Source organism: Arachis hypogaea, chromosome 6 (genome assembly GCF_003086295.3).
Source record: "Arachis hypogaea cultivar Tifrunner chromosome 6, arahy.Tifrunner.gnm2.J5K5, whole genome shotgun sequence".
Classification (NCBI taxonomy): domain Eukaryota; kingdom Viridiplantae; phylum Streptophyta; class Magnoliopsida; order Fabales; family Fabaceae; genus Arachis; species Arachis hypogaea.
In genome coordinates this window covers 16,192,809-16,211,962 of record NC_092041.1, presented here as the reverse complement: position 1 = coordinate 16,211,962, position 19,154 = coordinate 16,192,809, and the positions used below count along the sequence as shown (strand labels likewise).

At 32.3% G+C, this 19,154-nt stretch overlaps 2 protein-coding genes across 5 annotated transcripts; one reads left to right on the top strand and one right to left on the bottom strand.

Moving 5' to 3' along the window:
• Positions 1-696: 696 nt before the first annotated feature.
• Positions 697-3,550, bottom strand: LOC112696219 (uncharacterized). The gene is made up of 2 exons (XM_025748853.3): positions 2,607-3,550; positions 697-1,336 (listed from the first exon to the last, which is right to left on the bottom strand). The coding sequence occupies exons 1-2, from the start codon at positions 3,537-3,539 to the stop codon at positions 920-922; spliced, it is 1,350 nt and encodes a 449-aa protein (XP_025604638.2). The 5' UTR covers positions 3,540-3,550; the 3' UTR covers positions 697-919.
• Positions 3,551-3,631: 81 nt separating this feature from the next.
• Positions 3,632-6,872, top strand: LOC112696218 (N-terminal acetyltransferase B complex catalytic subunit NAA20). 4 transcript variants are annotated; one of them, XM_029287463.2, is made up of 8 exons: positions 3,632-3,933; positions 4,015-4,105; positions 4,423-4,555; positions 4,806-4,875; positions 5,696-5,756; positions 5,846-5,927; positions 6,185-6,226; positions 6,597-6,872. In XM_029287463.2, the coding sequence occupies exons 1-7, from the start codon at positions 3,856-3,858 to the stop codon at positions 6,204-6,206; spliced, it is 537 nt and encodes a 178-aa protein (XP_029143296.1). In that variant the 5' UTR covers positions 3,632-3,855; the 3' UTR covers positions 6,207-6,226; positions 6,597-6,872. The 4 variants fall into 4 exon arrangements, with proteins under 4 accessions (XP_029143296.1, XP_029143297.1, XP_029143295.1 ...); XM_029287464.2 differs by lacking the exon at positions 6,185-6,226; XM_029287462.2 differs by having other exon boundaries at positions 6,185-6,872.
• The last annotated feature ends 12,282 nt before the right edge of the window (positions 6,873-19,154 follow it).

Sequence of the window (19,154 nt, the reverse complement as noted above, 5' to 3'; positions counted from 1 at the left end):
TGATAAGAACCTTGTAAAGGATGATGTTCTCACCCGTTTTGGGAATTATTACTTTTCAGATGCAAGTCTCGGTGCTTCCCAACGAGCGGGAGGTTTATCTGGAAGACAACGGTGATTTTGACTCTCATTCTTTTGGAAAAACTTATATGATGTATTCATTTTAAAGGCTTGCATTTAGAAGCTTATGATGTATTTCGAAAAGATAGGTTATGTTATCAAACTGTTTTAATATTGTAACTCTAGTCGGTCTAATCTTTGCGAGCCGAGACTAGTAGATATTTATCTATATACTTATACATGTCTCTTATTCTTATTTTTCCTTCAAGCTTCTGATTATCTACTTTTCTTCCAATGCGCTTATATATATTATCGAGTGCAAACAATTGCGAATTATCTTCTATTTGAGTTTTAACTCCTTCGACACGCTTCTAGTATAATATCTCTTTGTATATATAAGTATTTATATTCCAACTTTGTGTCATAACACCAAACCATCAATGAATTATGACTTAAATATAAGACAATCGATAATAAGGTATTATAATCACCAATTACCATTTTATATCTCACTCAATATTTAATTAGAATAGAATAATTATTCAATTTTATAATTTTATTATATTATATTTCTTTAGTAAAATATTTGATATTTATTTTGTGTTAATTATGTAAATTTTACAATTTGCTCGTATGCTCTTTTCTAACATAGTCAACCATAACGTTGCCGCCGAGACAACAGTAGGAAAAAATAGTGTAAATATTTTACAAGATCAACATTTTACATGTTTTCTGCTGCCATTTTCACAGATGCAACCCTCTATAATTTATACAATCTTAGATTTAGAATCAGAAACAGATAATACATCATATCGCCTGCATAACTTGAAAATATGATGTCATTTAACGGTAAAAAAATTAACTAGCTATCTCTTGGAGCAGGCATTATCCTAAGTCTCTCCTCAGATGCTTGATTGGTCCCTCCACTAAATCTCTCCTCTGCTAGTAGTGACTGCAAATCACTACCATTTGCCAAGCTGTTAAACTCAACAGCTTTAGATGGCATTGTTGGGTATCGACGTTGGCAAAATGTCATTAGCCTCTTAATTGATTGCAAGTACTTGCGAGTAGTCTCATCATTCATAATGTGAGCAACACTGTTGGTGTAGATCTTTTCACGAGCGGACCTTTCGTGGATACCAACCATAGTAACACCAATAGGCCAAGGTGCATTCCCGATGGCCAGCTTGATGTAATGGTCCATTGCAGCCAGATAATCTCGCTTCATGCAGCAATCAACCACGATCATTAATGCCTGTCGGATGTCATCAGGAAGAACCTGAAAATTGCATGGAACCCAACACAATTTATCAGCTAATTGCTTCAATGTGCTTACATTACTGAACATACTATGCAAACAAGAAAAATTTATCCTTAAAACCATAAAATTTACTACTTGAAACAATATCCATTAAACATTCAACGAGTGTATATAATTATATTCAGTAAATCCTCTAACACTCCGACTCTCTTGTTGTGTCCCCCTCCCAACAACAAAACATTCTAGGACTGTGTTTCAGTATCTTCCTATATACTGACTAAAAGACCAAGGCAGAAAATCATACTTAAGAGGTAAAAAGCAGAAAGTAGAAATTAGCAACGACTGTGATTGCCGTTTCGGAACTAATATTGTCATTAGCAGGTAAAAATCATACAGGACGAAGCATAACCTAATATGTACATCTAAATTATGACCAGTACGATTTCCAGCACACGCTCAATAATTAAGACAGAGGAGAGGGGTATATCAACTAGCCATGATTGTCCTTGTTGTTTCTGATCACCAATTTTAACAACAAAGCTTTCTCCTATGGAAGAGTTGGCACTTGGCAACATGTATCAATTGAAACCATTAGGATCTATCATAAATGCAAAACCAAACCAAAATGCTCCCCAACTGAATCAGATAGACTCCATGAACAAACTCATCAGAGAAACTAAATTTTGTCCTACTAGATGGGGTTAGCCACAGACGACGCCACAATACCGATCATAAATCTTGTGTGTTTAAACAAATTATATCTAAAGTTCTTTAAATAATTTCTCATATAATTTTCTTAGGTTTCTCTCTTCCTGTACTTACAGTACTACCCTTCATTTGTTCCACTCTCCTAAGCCTGAGCATTCTTCAAAACCTAAAAAGAGATTCTCACTCCTCCCTCTCCGGATGATGTCCATACCACTCATCATAAACAAACTTATAATAATAGATATGCAGACATGGACTATTCAAGCTCCATTCTAACAAGCAATCCAAATATGTCTATATAGACATGCAGACATGAAGTAAATCAAATTCAGTGTGTGCTCACTTTACAGATTTGCGAACTATGGTTTGATCAAACATACAATTCCATTTTTTTTCCTCCAATCCTTCTTCAATGCTAGAAAATCATACCATCATGCGTACTATTTTCATTATCGAAGTCACAATCACCCTACACATCACTCGACACTGATCTAAAAAATTTAACTTCCACATCACTGTTTTCCCTTGAATAATTTCAATTAGAGAATAACTAGACCAAAGAGCGTGTGTAAAAATTCACCTTCTTCCTGCAGAACTTGAACAGCGGGTTGAGGTACCGCGCGCACTGCTTGAACGTGGCGACCATGGACTTCCCTTTTGCCGTTCGCTTCTCGGCCTCCGGCATCTCCTGCAGCTCTTGCTTCCACTCGTTCAGCAGCTTCTTGAAGAAAACCAAAATCTTATCCTCCTCGCACAGCTCCTCAAAATTCGCTTTCATCCGCTTCGAATCGGAGTCCTTGTCGCCTTCCATGCCACTGGACCCTTCACTCAAATCGTCATCTCCAGCACCACCTTCCCTGTCCTCGGAAGCGCCGTCCTCCGCCTTCTGCCTCTTCCTCTCGCCCAGCATCCCGGTCTTCTGACGCTTTCTCAGCTCTGCAATATCGCGCAGGAAATCATTGGTCTGCCCTTCCGTCATGTCGCTATCGACTTCAAACAAACCAGCTTTCAGCACGTACTTCAGGCGATCCAGCCTGGCATCGTCGTCTTCGCCGAACAGCGTCACCGGCTGCTTGAGGAATCGGAGGCGGCGGATGACCTCCTGTTTTGAGAGGACGAGCTTGTCGATGTTCTGCTCCTCGGTGAGGGAGGTTCCCGCGGCTAAGGAAGAGGCAGAACCGGGGAGCTTGGATGTACCACCGGTGGAAGACGATGCGGCGGCAGCGGAGGCTGAGCCGGAGGTGGAGGACGCATTGTTGTTGTTACTATTGGTGGTGGCGTTGTCGTGGCGATTGGATTTGGCTTCCAACTCACGCTTCTCTTGCTCTCGGAGCTTCTGGATCTCCTTCTGTTGGATCTCGGAGCGCTTGAAGACTCTCTTTCCGCCGGTGACCTCGGCGAGGGATTGGCGCTTCTTGAGCAGCTCTTGCTTGAGGAGATCCATTTGGGATTCTAGGGTTTTGGCGCCTTGGCGGTCGACGACGGATATGGTTTTTGTCACTTGAAAAAGCATTAAATACTCTTTGGATAGGGATTAATTTTTAATTTAATTTATTCATTTACACAAAAAAAAAGAAATAAAAACAATTGGGCCAATGAAAATCTAAAATAAAATAAATTGGGCCTCTCCTTCTCAAAAAAGGCTTAGGCATATGCATATGCACCCCATAACCGGTACTGTCGCCTCTCTCATCTGATTTCTTCGTTGGCAGCTGAAAATTGCGCTTCATTACTCTCCGCAGCTTCCCTCGAATTTCAATTTCATAGCCTTTTCCTGTGAATCCCAGAGAGTAAGCGTCCGCTAGTTTTCAAAGGGGCGAGTAAGCAAGATGACCACCATCCGCCGCTTTTGCTGCAACGATCTCCTTCGCTTTGCCTCCGTCAACCTAGACCATCTTACTGAGACCGTACTTCTCTCTCTCTCTCTCTCTCTCTCTCTCTCTCTCTCTCTCTGAATCTCAGCTCAACTTGATGATTTTGTGTTTCAGTTCAATATGTCTTTCTACATGACCTATCTCGCCAGATGGCCAGACTATTTTCATGTTGCCGAAGGCCCTGGAAACCGAATCATGGGTTACAGTAAGTTATTCAAATTATTGGTTTGTTTTGTGTTGTTCTTCGGTGTATGTATGTGTGCTCCAATATTAGTCTTAGCTTGGTTTAGGGCACGGATATCATGTTATAAAATTATGGAATTTCCTATTTTTTTAGCTACGAAATTAGTCTTAATTCGTCAACATTAGGAAATAAGAAGAGGGAATCTACTGATGCCGCATGATGTGACATTCGGATCTGGTGATGAACTGCATATTAAGTCATACAATGTGAAAAGCCGATGTTTTTCTTGCCTTCTTTCGAATTACAATGGGATATTAACACAAATGTAATGAATGTAGTTATGGGTAAAGTAGAGGGACAAGGAGAATCTTGGCATGGGCATGTCACTGCAGTAACCGTTGCTCCCGAGTATCGGCGGCAGCAATTAGCCAAGAAACTCATGAATTTGCTAGAAGACATCAGCGACAACATGTAAGGCATTAGTATCTGATGTGCTATTTATTTATCTTGAGCTTCTGGTTTCTGAAGCATTCGCTTGGCCTCTGACTTTTCCTATTCTTGTTACATCATTAATAAATAAGTGGTGCAGTTTATTAAACATGAGAGTGTTTCTTTTAACTTTGGGGGATGGTGTTTGTTTCTGGTGAAAATACACAAGTTAGTGGTACCCTCATTGAGTCATTGTTGTGTATATGACATGTTAAGAATGTGGTTTTTGTAGTGACAAGGCTTATTTCGTTGATCTTTTTGTGAGAGCATCAAATGCACCAGCCATCAAGATGTATGAAAAGGTAATGATTTTGTACTTTCCATTTTTCTTCGCTGTGTGTGCTCTGATTGTCCTGTTCTATATCCTCTTTCCTCCAGTATCTCTTGTTTTATCAATAAACCTGTAGGAGTAGTGGAGAAAAAAGGGTGTAGAGAAAACAGTTTTTTTTTTTAAATAAAAATAAAAAATCAAAATCAAACCAGTGCAAACTGTTATTTCAAATCATCTGATGAGGACAGATTCATTAACCTTCATACACCCCATAATTTTCATCAATTTGGCAACAACTGTGTCTTTTACTCCACAGCTTTGTGTATTTTTCCCTATTATATTCCCTTGTGTTGCTGGAACACCATTGTTTTTTACTCAGTGGCAACATGCTAACAAGTAACAAATCATAAGCTGTTTTGCAAGAACTTTGAAAAAGTTAAATTTTCTGAGACTATTGGAAGAAAATTAGATTATCAACTATTTAAGGTATAGAGACTCATTGATACATGTTTGTGATAAGTTAATTAAGCTATGTTATGTCCAATACTGTAATTAGAATCTGAGTAACCACAAATTGTCCTAACCTAAGTAAAAGTCTGTCAGCTGTCGGCTACAGATACATATTGAAATGGATATTTTCATGTAAAATGAGTGCATTAACATAGTAAATAGTGTTGGGTATCTGTATTATGGATTAAGGTATAATGCCACTGTAAATTGGGGATGGAATAGTGTTGGATATCCATATGTTGGATTAGGAGTTTATTTTCTATTTTAGGTAAGGATTTCCTTATTCTAAAGTTAGAATTGCTGACTAATTACTCTTTTTTCCTTTCATAATTGATATCTAGCTTGGCTATGTGATTTATCGACGAGTGCTACGCTACTACTCTGGGGAAGAAGATGGATTGGGTATGCTTCCTTGTTATTGTACTTGGCATTCTTTTATGTTAATAAAGCTCATCTTGTTAGTATCTCAACATTTTATGCTTTGTTTTCAGATATGAGGAAGGCATTGTCTCGTGATGTTGAAAAGAAGTCAATCATTCCTCTTAAACGACCAATCACGCCGGATGAATTAGAGTATGATTAAATCTGCTTTTTAAGCAACTATGTTGAATGAACTTATTTTTGTGATTTAAAACAAATGTTAATTAGGTATTATACTGTAACTAAGTTTGATTTCCCCAGTTATTAGAGTTTAAGACCAATTACATGTTTGAAAATTTGAAACAGACACTTCTGGAAATTATTCCTGAACTACTTGAATCTTGACATTTGTACTTTGTTTTTTTCGGAAGTAACCCTATGTTCACTTTTTTCGTTTTCAACTTGAAAAGGAAGGTGTGTTGGAAGGGCTAGAAAGTTAAAATGTTGGCCTGGTAAGATCATCTTGCTCAAAACATGAACTGGATTCCAATTCCAAGTTCAACATATTCTTTGATTGTCATAGTTTGCCATGCATTTGTTCCGACCCATTTATTATTTTTATTGTTATTGTTCTTAATTTTAATATTCGAAAATGACAATTGTAGCCACATATTTTATAGCTTACTTTCTCCTTGTTTCTTGTCCAATGTGTTGCTTGAAGTATCACTTTATTTATCATTTCATTAGATAAATACTGAGCTGTAACAGAAATGGTGTGCTCTGTATAATTAGCTCTCAATCATACTAGAATTTTTGTGCTTGTGGTTTCCATGTTTTTCCATCTCTCGTGTTCCATTTGTTGCATACTTGCACCTATTCAAGATGATGTTGAGGGATGTCAATGACTATAATGGGTAAGAGGAAGGAGGTGGTGTTCAGTGGTTATCATGGTTGCTATTGTTGGTGCCTGGAAGACAGAGAGAGAAACAATGAAAGAAGGTGAAGGTTCACCATTGATGCTCCATCCAACGCCGATTAACCATAAGTTGATCCTTTTTGCATTTTTTAATTTTTAACTCTTTTGTTTTTTATAATGTTTGATGATGTTAATAAATGGTGGCTACAGGACTTAAATTGAGTGGGAGTGGTTGCTTTGAAGTGCTTATATTTGCACATAAATCTTTACATATTTTGTGGTCTTTGATAGTTGCTAATTAATGGTATATTGGTTAGTTGATAATATTTGAACTCATCTAAAATCTTAGGTGCGATGGAATTAATATCCAGTGACTGAGATGGTTTGTCATTGGAAACAATTGTAAAAGAAAAGAAAGCAAGGTTTTAGTTGAAGTTTAGGTAAGAAATGAAGCTGTCTTAATGTTTAAAAAAATGAATTTTTAGTATATCACTATTAATATACACTTGGTGTCATTTAAAAATTAGACAATAAACTAATAGAGTTTGACGATGCTACAAATTAAATCATATTTGACAAATTATTATTATTATTCTATATTATTAATGATGATAAATTAATTATAGTGATTGGCATTTTGGCAGCACTAAGACTTAGCATTAATGTTATTTAACCAATTCTAACTATCTAACTACTCGGCAATTACTAACTTTACAACTTCTTTATCTATCTTTAGGTACGAATTTTCTATTCTTTGTCCATCTTTTTCTACATGTAGGAGAGTGTATTTTATAGTTGGCTCTAAAAAGGGTTTAAAAACAATGGTGCCATATGTTCCATTGGGATTCAATAAAATCTAAAATGTACTGAAGATAAATCATTAAACTCTTTTTTCACACAAGTTTTATTGTGGTGCTTTGTTAGTTTGTAGTTTGTGTTCTTCAACTAGTGACAGAACAATATATGATAAAAGTTCGTTTCTACTCGAGTAGAATATAATATATATAAGTCAAAAGATAAAGTTTGCGATCAAAAGAAGAATAGAGATAATCATTTTTATCTTATATTATGCTATTTATTGTGGTAAAATTTAATAAACGTAGTTTTTTTTTTGGGTACATGAGACTTGAGAGTATCAAACACAAGAGTAACGCGAATGGAACTAGACTAAGTGAAGGACATGAAAAAAAAAAATAGGTGGTCAAGATGTTAGTCATTTCTAACATTTTTATGGTCGTTTATTGTAAACAGAATTCATTAATTAAAAGTTAAAACTTAAAAGTCTAGTTTCATATTATTTTAAAATAATATTCTAAACGAAACCTATAATTTTAAATAAAAACCTTAACTATATAACATTAGAAATAGCCTAGACTATCGTTTATGCCCTTATGGTCAAAATAATAAAGGTATATTCTATGGTGCCTAGAAAATACACGTTTTAATTTTATAAAAGAGTGGGTCTCATCTCTCAACGCTCACAATTCTGCAATATAGACACAAAATTTGTAGGTACCATAAAATTTTCCAATAATTTTTTTTAAATTTGGATAGATTGGACCGTTCTCAATTATAACACCGCCACTCTTTTACACTATACACTCAGAGATTAGACACTTAAGGGTTTCATTTACTATTTGGCATTCATCAATATTTTAACTTGGATGCATCATATTTAGTTCCGTTTTGAACACCCCTAGCACATGTTATCTAAAACGGAAACTCTTTTTTTTTTTTTTTTTTGACAGGGAAAAGGAACTCTTATCTAAAAAAAAGGGAACTTCCTTCTTCTAGTTTTTTGTTCTTTTTAGTCCAAAACCTAAAAGATGAACCTCTTTTGTTTTTGGAAAAAAAAAATGTTATTGAAGATTTTTAATGAAAAATTTCTCCTTTTTTTTGTGGATTGAATGTTCTTATTCTTTGGATCATAGGTTGAGTATCTTATTAGATTATATTAGTAGACAAAGTCAAACGGGTTTAGCAGCTGAGGCCTAGTTCAAGTAGTAAATTATATATCTTTTAATATGATGTATTTGCAATTAATTTGGGTTAATCGAGTGGTCAACTCACTACTTTATTTAATAAGTGAATATAGAATACTAATTGACTTTATATAATTACTATATGAATCTTCGCTTTGTTCTTCTTGTGATATCCATTTATCACTTTTTGGATTGGGTAAACGCGAACCAAGAACCGGAGCATGATATCATTGATCCAGTGCTTCCATTTTTCGTGAAGAGTGATATTGGATGAATGCTCAAATTATAAAGAAGACTACATTGAAACTTTCATCAATGTTAATCACCAATAGTTGTTCCCATTTTATTCATCTGTGGACTAAACTCGATCTTAGAGACATATCTCTGCTTGTTAGTGATGAGTTGAGACAATTAGTAGTTAGTTACTCTTCTATCTTGCATGTTGCATACTGATATTGCAAAATAAGGAATTAAAAGCTGAAACTTAAATGCTTTATTTTCAAAATACTCTTGACATGATACACTTGCCCACTTGGTGAGTGTTTGGACTAAGTTTTGATGGACTCCTGAAATTTACAGTAAAATTTACACACTCCATTATGTTATCTCTTCTTTAGTTTCCAACACCTTAATCTTCATCAAGAAAATAAAATATTTGCAAATTATTTTTTAAATTTTAAAGTATTTTTTTAATGTTAGAGTAATTAAAATATATTATAATTATAACCCAAAAAAGTTGACAATTTTTTCCAAGAAATCAAGTAGAATAATTGTAACGAAAAATCAGCATTCTTAATTAAGTAATTGCTCATTCTAGTTAACCAAAAACATTACTTCTTTATTCTGATATAAATAAGCAATATATAATGTTTAGTCATCATATTTTACAAGAACAAGTATGACATCATGTTTTCATCTTACACTTAAACACACCTAACCACTTTTTGGATTGTGAAATTTTTTTTAAAATGTCTCTGTTAGGAGTTCGAACCAAGAATCTTGGAGTAAAAACAACCTATACTTGTCACTCAATTATTGTGCTTTTTAATACTCTTTGTGACAAATATTAATTATATAGTATACATAAATATCTAATTTAATTTAATTTTTATTTTTTCTATTTTTCAAATCAATTATATTTTAATTATATACCATTATTAATATTAATATAAATATAAATTTTATTAAAAATTTATTAATTTACTTGATCTATTTCAATGCTAGTATTGTGATTAAGGTTATTTGTTTTGATATTAGTATTAAAATCTACTAATATTAGTTTTTCATAAATCAACAAATAGTATTATGCATGAATTCTTAATATTTATCTATCTTTTGTTAGACATTATGGCTGATTGGACACATTTGGAGATTCTCTGCTCAGGGGAATTCTCCTACCAGATTTGCAGGCTCGACTGATGTTTTTCGACTTTGACTTTGGGGACTTTGTAGCTGATGACTTTGAGCTTTTTCTTGCGGGGTCTTAGATTTACAGTTGTATCTCGATCAGCCTCAACCCCCCTCTCCCAGAGGTTGATGTCATCGTCCCTTCCACTCCTCCCCTAGCGAGTTCGAGTTCGGATGACTCGAGTTCGGATGGCTTTGCTGATGATCCCGCTCAGGATGGTGCTGATGGTCCTGCTGATGATGATCCTGATGATCCTGATCTACTGGATTGTGCTGATGTTCCTGCTGGTGGTCCTACTGATGATCCACTGGATGACAGCTCTTCTGGGGATTCGGCCGATGGTGTTGACATAGAGTTCGGATGGCAGCAGTTCTGATGTAGAGATTTACGTAGCTTTTGACATTGAAACATTGAGATGTAGAGATGTTTGATGTAGAGATTTTTGACATTGAGATGTAGAGATTTTTGAGATGATATTGACTAGTGAAAGATATATCTACACTTTGTTCACCAATCTATTATTTTTTTAATCTTAAAACCTTACAAAATTTATAAAAAAATTTAAAATTTATACAATGACCAATAATTTTAAATCAATTAATCTAACATTTATAAAGTTGTCACAAAAAAATGTTTGATCATATGCCATGTTCTAACAAAATACCAAAAATCAAAATGACTACAACTACCCATAAATTTTCTAATACATGAATTATAATTTCCGAAAAATATTAACTACTAATGAGCCAAAGTTTTAAAAGAAAACTTATTTAAAATCGCAGTGCAATGAAGCAAGTGTAACAAATATAAAAAATAAATATTTTTTATTTATTAAAATTAACATTTAAAATTTCATATATATAATATTTAAAATTATATATTTATAATAAGATCATTTTTTATTTTTATTATTTTCAAGTATTTTTTTATTGTTTTAGTTAAATTTTTTATTCTCTAACTCGACCAAATTTATATATATAGGTAAATTTTACCAAATCTCCTCTAAAACAATATGTAAATTAGCTTCTATGACGTGACACATTTAATTAGATGTTTAATTTTAATTTGAGTTAATTTAATTCAATGAGTTAATGAGTAATAGCTCAAATGGCATAGTCTCACCATACTCAATTAAGAGGTTGCGAGTTCGAATTTCCTATCTTTGGTGAAAAAAAAAATTTAATTCAATGAGAATTAACATCTTTAACTAAAGTAGGACCATCTTATAATTAAATGTTTTTTTAAGATAGATAATTATATAATTTTTGTAAATATTAAAAAATAAATTTATATTCTTTTACCAAATCATTATTACTTAAATTCGTTCCACTCTTCTATTGAAAAACACCGTCTGTGTTGAGTGAAATATATTTCCTCCCTTTCACTGTTTCTTCATAACTCAAAGCGCGTTGAAAGCACACTGTAACTCGAAGCAGGACGGAGAGTAAAGATGCAAGTATCCTTTGAATATCTAATGCAACGGATCTTGTGTACGATCCAATGATCCATAGCCATTCCAAAGAACGTCTTTGAACTAATTGATATAGTTCAATTTAAATTCTAATATACAGATGGATCAAATGCATATCTAATTCAAGCATCACTTTAATATATGCAATAGTTATTACAACCCTAAATCATAGATTAATGCATCCTGATAATAAAAAATTTATATGTGACACGAAATTATGTGAACTAAAGAGCAAAAGACAACTACAAAATAGCAGCACGACCAAATACACTCTCTTTAACTAATCGCAGATCCATTACAAATTAAAATCAACACAGAAGAGCAATCAGAGAGAGAAACAACGGAGTTACAGAGAGTAAATATTCAGTTTTTAGTATTTTATCAAATTATACATTTATTCTTTTAAATAATTTTTTAATTACAAAATAACTTAATCCTAATCCTAGTTAACATAATAACCAATTAAAAAGTGATATATATATATATATATATATATATATATATATATATATATATATATATATATATATATATATATATATATATATATATATATGAAAAATTAGTGTACAAATGTCATAATATTTCTAAAATACTTTTATTTTATTTTATTTTTGTATTTATATGTTTTATATTTTTAATTACGTAAGTTTGATTAGTTTAGGTCATACTAATATAAGTAAGACCTATATGTTTAGTTTAGGTCTTACAAATGTCATAATATTTCCAAAATACTTTTTTTATATTTATATGTTTTATATTTTTAATTACGTAAGTTTGATTAGTTTAGATCTTACTAATATAAGTAAATATGTACTATGATAGGCATGTTTTTAGAACTATATTATTTTTTAAAAAAAATTGAAAAAAATAAAAAAGTTAATATTTTCATGTATTATATATAATATTTTAAATAAATTATATTTTTGAAATATTTTGATGAAAAATTATTTTATATAATAATATCTTTAACAAAATTAGTTAATTAATAAATTTTGAATATAATAATCTAATTATTTGTCAAGTAATATAAAATAAAATTTTAATTATTTTATATTTTTATGTTACAGTTTAAAATTTTATTTTAATATAATTTTTTAATATTATAAAAATTTCTTGCACAATAATTAATCTTATTGAATAAAGAATATTCATATTTTTGTATTTATATATTTTATATTTAATTATTTAAGAATAAAAGATTTTGTTACCATTTAAAGTATTGTGTATTAAAGTATTGTCATTTAAAATATTTATTGATGTACTATGATATTCTGTATTTATTAGAGTTCATCAATGCTCTTCTTTCATATTAGCCTTTGTTTTTCATCTAATCAAATCTAATGGTTTATATAAATGTGGCGTATCCAATAAGCACATAATGATTGTGCTCGTTTTAGACATACCGTGAAATAAATAATAATAAAAAAGGGAGCAAATTAAGGACAATAAAATTTGGATTAGATTAACAAACTTCACAAACCAAAACCAAAGCCAAATATATACTCATTTGTGGGGGCGGATTCCATGTGCCGACGCTCTCTGGCACACCAGTGCACATAGAGTTTATGTTCGGCTGACCGGTGCGCCAATTGATGATGGCCGTCGGATCTCTCTTGTTTTTGTAATCCAACGGTAGAGATCATCCTACCTCTTCCCTCCTTTGATTGGCTAGTGGATATCTTGTGTTAGAGGGGTCATTTTGCAAAATTTACTTTGTAGATGGTTAATTGTGTTAGATTCCAAAATTATGTGGGTTATGTAGAATTAGTTCACAATGTTTTAAGACTGAAATTAATGGCAGTTAATGATTTTGCATTAAGTTAATGATTCTGCATTAAGTCCCGCCAGCCTCCGGTGAAGACGATTCGACGCGGGTGCTCCTCTTCGACGCCACAAGAGATTAAACGTAATGCTCACCTGAAGTTAACGATTTCTCCCACAGAATCACACTGCAAAGCTGCCCACCATACGGTGCAGACGGAAGAGGTAGGTCATAGGGCTCGTCGTTTCTCAATATAGGCATAGGACCGCCAATCCCGCCTTAGTGAAAGCTCGGGATGATGATGGGGCTAGCAACCGGTCCTCCAAGAAGCTGTACCTCTTGGGCGCCTTCTTTCCATGGTGGCCAAGTCATACTCAGAATGGCGCATCTGTTGCGACTCGTTGGTTCGGAGGATGAAGATCTGCATAGTGTCCTCGCCGGAGCTGGATTCGACTACCGTCGGATAACAATGAGTGATGTTTCGGCTAGATGTATGGCTTTGCCGGAGACGACCAACAAGGAAGGATCGAAGCAGCGTGGGGATGGTGGGCGAGAGGATGACGAAGGAGATGGCCGATGGTGTTACGGGTCGGGCGGGTTAGGTTAGAACACAGTTGGTTGAACTTGGGTCAATCCTGATGGGCCTCTGGAGTATTTTTTTTCTTGAGATGCATATTTTTTCTGAACCAATGATGGGCTCAAGTGTTGGGCTATTAAAAATATTGTTAAAACTAGATAAATGGTTTAGTATGGTCTTTTTCACTGCACGAAAAAAAAAACCTCACATGGCTGCACAAGGAAGAGGAACACCAAAATAGTTATTGCATGTATAATAATTTGTTGAACCGTTTAGCAGCAATATTAATTTTCTGTATGATATAATAATTAAAATACTATTCAAAACAAACTTATCGGGTTAATGTAAGGTTTTGCCAGATGTGCAATAAAAAAATGATGCTGGTGCATAAAAATATAGAAACATTGATGCACATATTTTCCAGTTGATCACAGGTTGTATTCATACAATATAGTAGGTTGAGGTTCAATACCCGTCCTTTAATGAGCAATGAGGTTTCTTAAGGAGATTCTATTATTTGATTTCACTAATTGGTTTATTATAGCCTCACACTGAGGTACGTACTTTGAAACTTGTTTAAACCAGTCCCTTCGTATTCTTTGTTGATCCAAGCATTTTAGTTAGAAACAGGTTTATCCTTTATAAAAGAACAGAATTTGGCATAACATTACGATACGGTAAATGAAAATAATTCCGAATGTTTATTTCGGTAGTGTAAAACTAATTTGCAAGGATAACTCGATAGACAGGTCTTTCATAACGCACCCCCCATTTTTTGCTTGGGGCTGTGAACTATCTGATACCATCACAATTAATTTATACCAAACAGCCCAGAAAATTAGTAACTCGGATAGTCAATGACTCAATGGGGAGTCACCGAAAAGCGAAAAGCGTATTTTGCGTATGTTTAGAAAATATTTATTTCAATTAAATTCAATACAAACTATTACTAACAAGCAAGGAGATGAGAAGATATTGATTGTTCAACAATAACATGAAATAAAACTAAGATTCGTATAAAAACCAATAAATAATAAAACCAACCATCCATTTTTACTATTTTAGGAAGTTCAGCCAAATGTGAATCAAGAATTATACATTCTACAAACTAGGAAACTTAGGCAACTAAATTCGAGACAGCTTAAACTACAAAGTTCTTAGAGTTTTTTATGCAACTAACTAGACTTCTTAGAGTTTTAGGAAAAAATAGTTTCATTTCATTCAGAGGCCCAGATTGGTAGCAGTAAATCTAACAATTTTCGGTTTTTACTGCCTAATTCTGCAGAAACAACTTTGGTGTATTTTATTGATTCTCAACTATCCTTAAGCTTAATCTTTCATATCCTTGGTTCTCTTATCACTTTTCATCATTTAATCTCAGCCCCAAGTGTTTGATTAGCATTCAATCATCACAATATAAAATCACATAGTCAGAAGATCAATTAAACATTCGCCACAACATAATCAAGCACAAATTCAAAAGATCAATTAAATCACAAAGAACCTGGAAATCCATTGTTAACCATTACTAAAAATTTTGCAATTTGCATCCATATATTTCTGTTTAGCTTTGGCAGGGAATAAAATACTGCTAAAAATCAACTATCAACTATAAACTATTCCCTAATAAAATCATACTTGCATCCCTTCCCCAGTAAACAAACAATGAACTTTGATGTATTGTATCCTCAGCAATAAACCATTAGCAAAGTAAAACTTGAAGACAAGAAAACAAGAAGTGTCAAGTATGATCAGTCTACACGGTGAGGTCCTGCACACCCAAATCATGGTATAGACCATGCACAAATTCACAAACATTGAATAAATTGATGCAGTTAATTTCTGTTTTACATCACTGGATTCTATACAAGCACAGCTATATTTCTTCAATTTTTTTTAATGATCTTATGAAAAATGAAGTTGCTGAAGTGAAATATCCTATGCTTTAACAGTATGCTAGAACTAGAGACCTGGTGCTATGTCTCAACTACAGAGTAGCATGATGAATGAACAGGAATAAAATTCAAAGCTAATTAAAGAATTTAAACACAAGGCAAGGCAAATACCTGGTGCTTGGTGAGCCTCTGCAAATGGCTCTGGTCTTCTTACTTCTTAGGGTGGAGATCAAGAGCTTGACGTGTACTTCTTCTTCTTATAAACTTCCCTCAAGATAGCCTTCTACTTTTGATGAGTCGACTGTTTAAGGCCTTGCATTCTTGGATCACCTCCTCTTCATCAAGAAACTCTTCCAAAGTGAAATTCTCCTTGTCTAATATTGCCTCCACCTGTATAGAACGGCAACACAAAATTCGCTTCAAGGGTTACAAAGAGTGTAATAGAACAAGAAAGTAAGCCACGCGGCACGGTGAGGCGCGGCACGGTGAGGCGAGGCACGGCACAGCAAGGTGACGTGAGGCGAGGCACGGTGAGGGCTTCGACGGGCAAACAACGCAGAACAGAGCAGCGCAGGGAGAAGGATGCGACAGACGGCCAACCACCACGGCTTTGAATGAAGATGACGGACCGACGGCTATGGATGAAGATGCCGAAGCTTATGGATGAAGAAGACAGACCACCGGAGGAGAAGCGCACTTTACACGATTTTCAAAGAGAAAATTAGGGGCTGGCTAGGGTTTTGTTTTCCTTTGTGACCAAGGAATTTTTGGGTATTTTGAAAAAATAGAGATATGTACAATTGGAATATCTAACTCAAATAGAAGAATATTCGTTTTTTAAACAGAATATTCTGTTATCTTAAACGTTATCCTCATGGCAGGGACTTAATTGAAAAAAATTAACGTATAGGGACCCAATTAAAAGGAAAAAAAGTATAAGGACCTAATTGAAAATTCCGCGAAACTATAGGGACCAACAGAATAATTGAACCTTTTAAAATTTAAAAAGAAAGATGTTACGGGTTTAGGGTCAATTTATTTTTGGTAATCAACAAGAAAAGAGGAATATTAGTAGCATTGACTAAAGGTGGGAAAAATTAGTTGCTGGTAAACAAAAACTTGATGGAACTACCACTAATTAAATGAGTGAATAATTAGAAAAAGTGGCCATAACATGAAGAATAATAGTAGTGATTATAATAGCAACAACAACAATAATGGCAATGATGATAATAATAATCGATAATATTAGATTAAAAAAAAGTCAGAATTTATTTTATTTAATATTTTTAACTAATATTTTTTTAATATTAAACATTTTCGAATAATAATAATAGGTGCAATATAAGAATGTTAAATTATGTTGCATGAGGTTTGATGGACTATTTTTATTAGGGTTGATAAATGCATATGTGATTATATCATTATATTATGAATATTTAAGAAATTTTAGTTATGAGAGTGATTATATCATTTAAAGTTAGTATATGTGGTGTCGTGTTGTGTTGTCATAAACATCTTTAAATTGCAATTAGTTTGGCTTAATGCAATGTATAATAATTTATGGAGAAAAAGTACTATATTTTAGTTAATTAGTGGACGACATATCTCATAATTGTTGACACGTGAAGTATGTTAAGTTTAAATTGAGACATTATTTGAGGTGGAATGTTTTAGTTTAGGATTTATTTGTTAGTTGGTAAAAGGTGATATGCATGGAACTAGTTAATGTTGCATGATAGAAAATGCTAGACATGGTTATTTTCAGTTAAATAATTTAAGATTAATGATTTAGGGTCTAAAATTTAGAATTTAGAATTTATTGATGAATGTGTTGAGTTAAGTGGTTAAAAGTTAGGGATAAGATTTAGGATTTATTGTGTGAAATTTAGGGTTTAAGATTTAGAGGATTATAGGTTGAAATGTAGAGTTTTGAGGGTTTAAAGTTTAATAGTTTAGAAGATTTAAAATTTAGAGTTGGAAATAGCGGGAGAGTGAAGAGGGGCACTTGCATTCACTAAAAATATAAAAGAATATTATATATATGCCTCTTTGTTTTATTTTGTTTGTCTCAATAATAAATTATAAATGACTTTTTTGAGGTTTATGTTAAAATATTTATTTTATTAAATTTAACCATATATTTGTCTTGTTAAATTTGATTTAATATCAAAATTTAAATAAAAATGAATAAGTAGTGATAATATATTTATTAAAAGTGAAATCTTATAAATAGTTATCTTCATGTGAAATTAACTGTTGAAAACTGTTAAATGATGATTTAGTCAAACTTGTCAAATCTTCTAATGATTCTCAAATTACAAATTTACATAAAAATAAATGCATATGAATTTTGATCTTTTTAAAAATTAGCCAACTAGTTATTCATCAAACTGAAATCTAATTTTCTAAACATAAGTGAAATTATTAGTATTTTTTCAAAAATTGGTTGAGATAAAAAAATATTATATATCTATTAATTAGTAAAAAAATATAGTTAATAAACCAACTTTTAACTATCCATATTAACCAATGTTATTTTTTAATTGTAAAAATTCTACTTTTGTAAGGTTTAAGATTTAAATATAAAATGAAGAAAACTATTTTAGAAAAGTTAATTGACATTGATTAAAAGAAATAAACTTCCTAATTAAAATTTTATTGATTTTTTTTATTTTAACTCTTATACATAATATTCTAAATATATGTAAAAAAAATTCTACTTAGCTTATACATGGTTAAGGATTTATGATTTACGGTCTTAGATTTAGAATTTATAATTTATTTATTGATGAGTATGTAGAGTTTAGTGATTAAAAGTTAAGAATAGCATTTAGGATTTATCAGGTGAAATTTAAGGTTTAAGATTTAGAAGGTTATAGTTTAGAAGGTAGGGTTTGGAGGGTTTAAGATTTAATAGTTTAGAGGATTTTGAATTTAGGGTTAAAAATAGGGGCGGATCAACATTTACTGAAAGAGAAGTACTTATCTCAATTGAAATTGTAAAAGATTATATATATATATATATATATATATATATATATATATATATGTATGTGTGTGTCCTATTTGATTTATTTTCTTTGTCTCCATAATAAATTATAAATGACTTTTTTGAAGTTTATGTTAAAATATTTATTTTATTAAATTTAACCATATGTTTGTCTTGTTAAAGTTGATTTAATATCAAAATTTAAATAAAAATGAATAAGCAGTGATAATATATTTATTAAAAGTGAAGACTTATAAACAGTTGTCTTCATGTGAATTTAACAGTTAAAAATCGTTAAATGATGATTTAGTCAAACTTGTTAAATCTTCTAACGATTCTCAAATTGTAACTTTACATAAAAATAATTATACGTGAGTTTTTTATCTTTTTAAAAATTAGCCAACTAGTTAATCACCAAAATATAGTTAACGAAC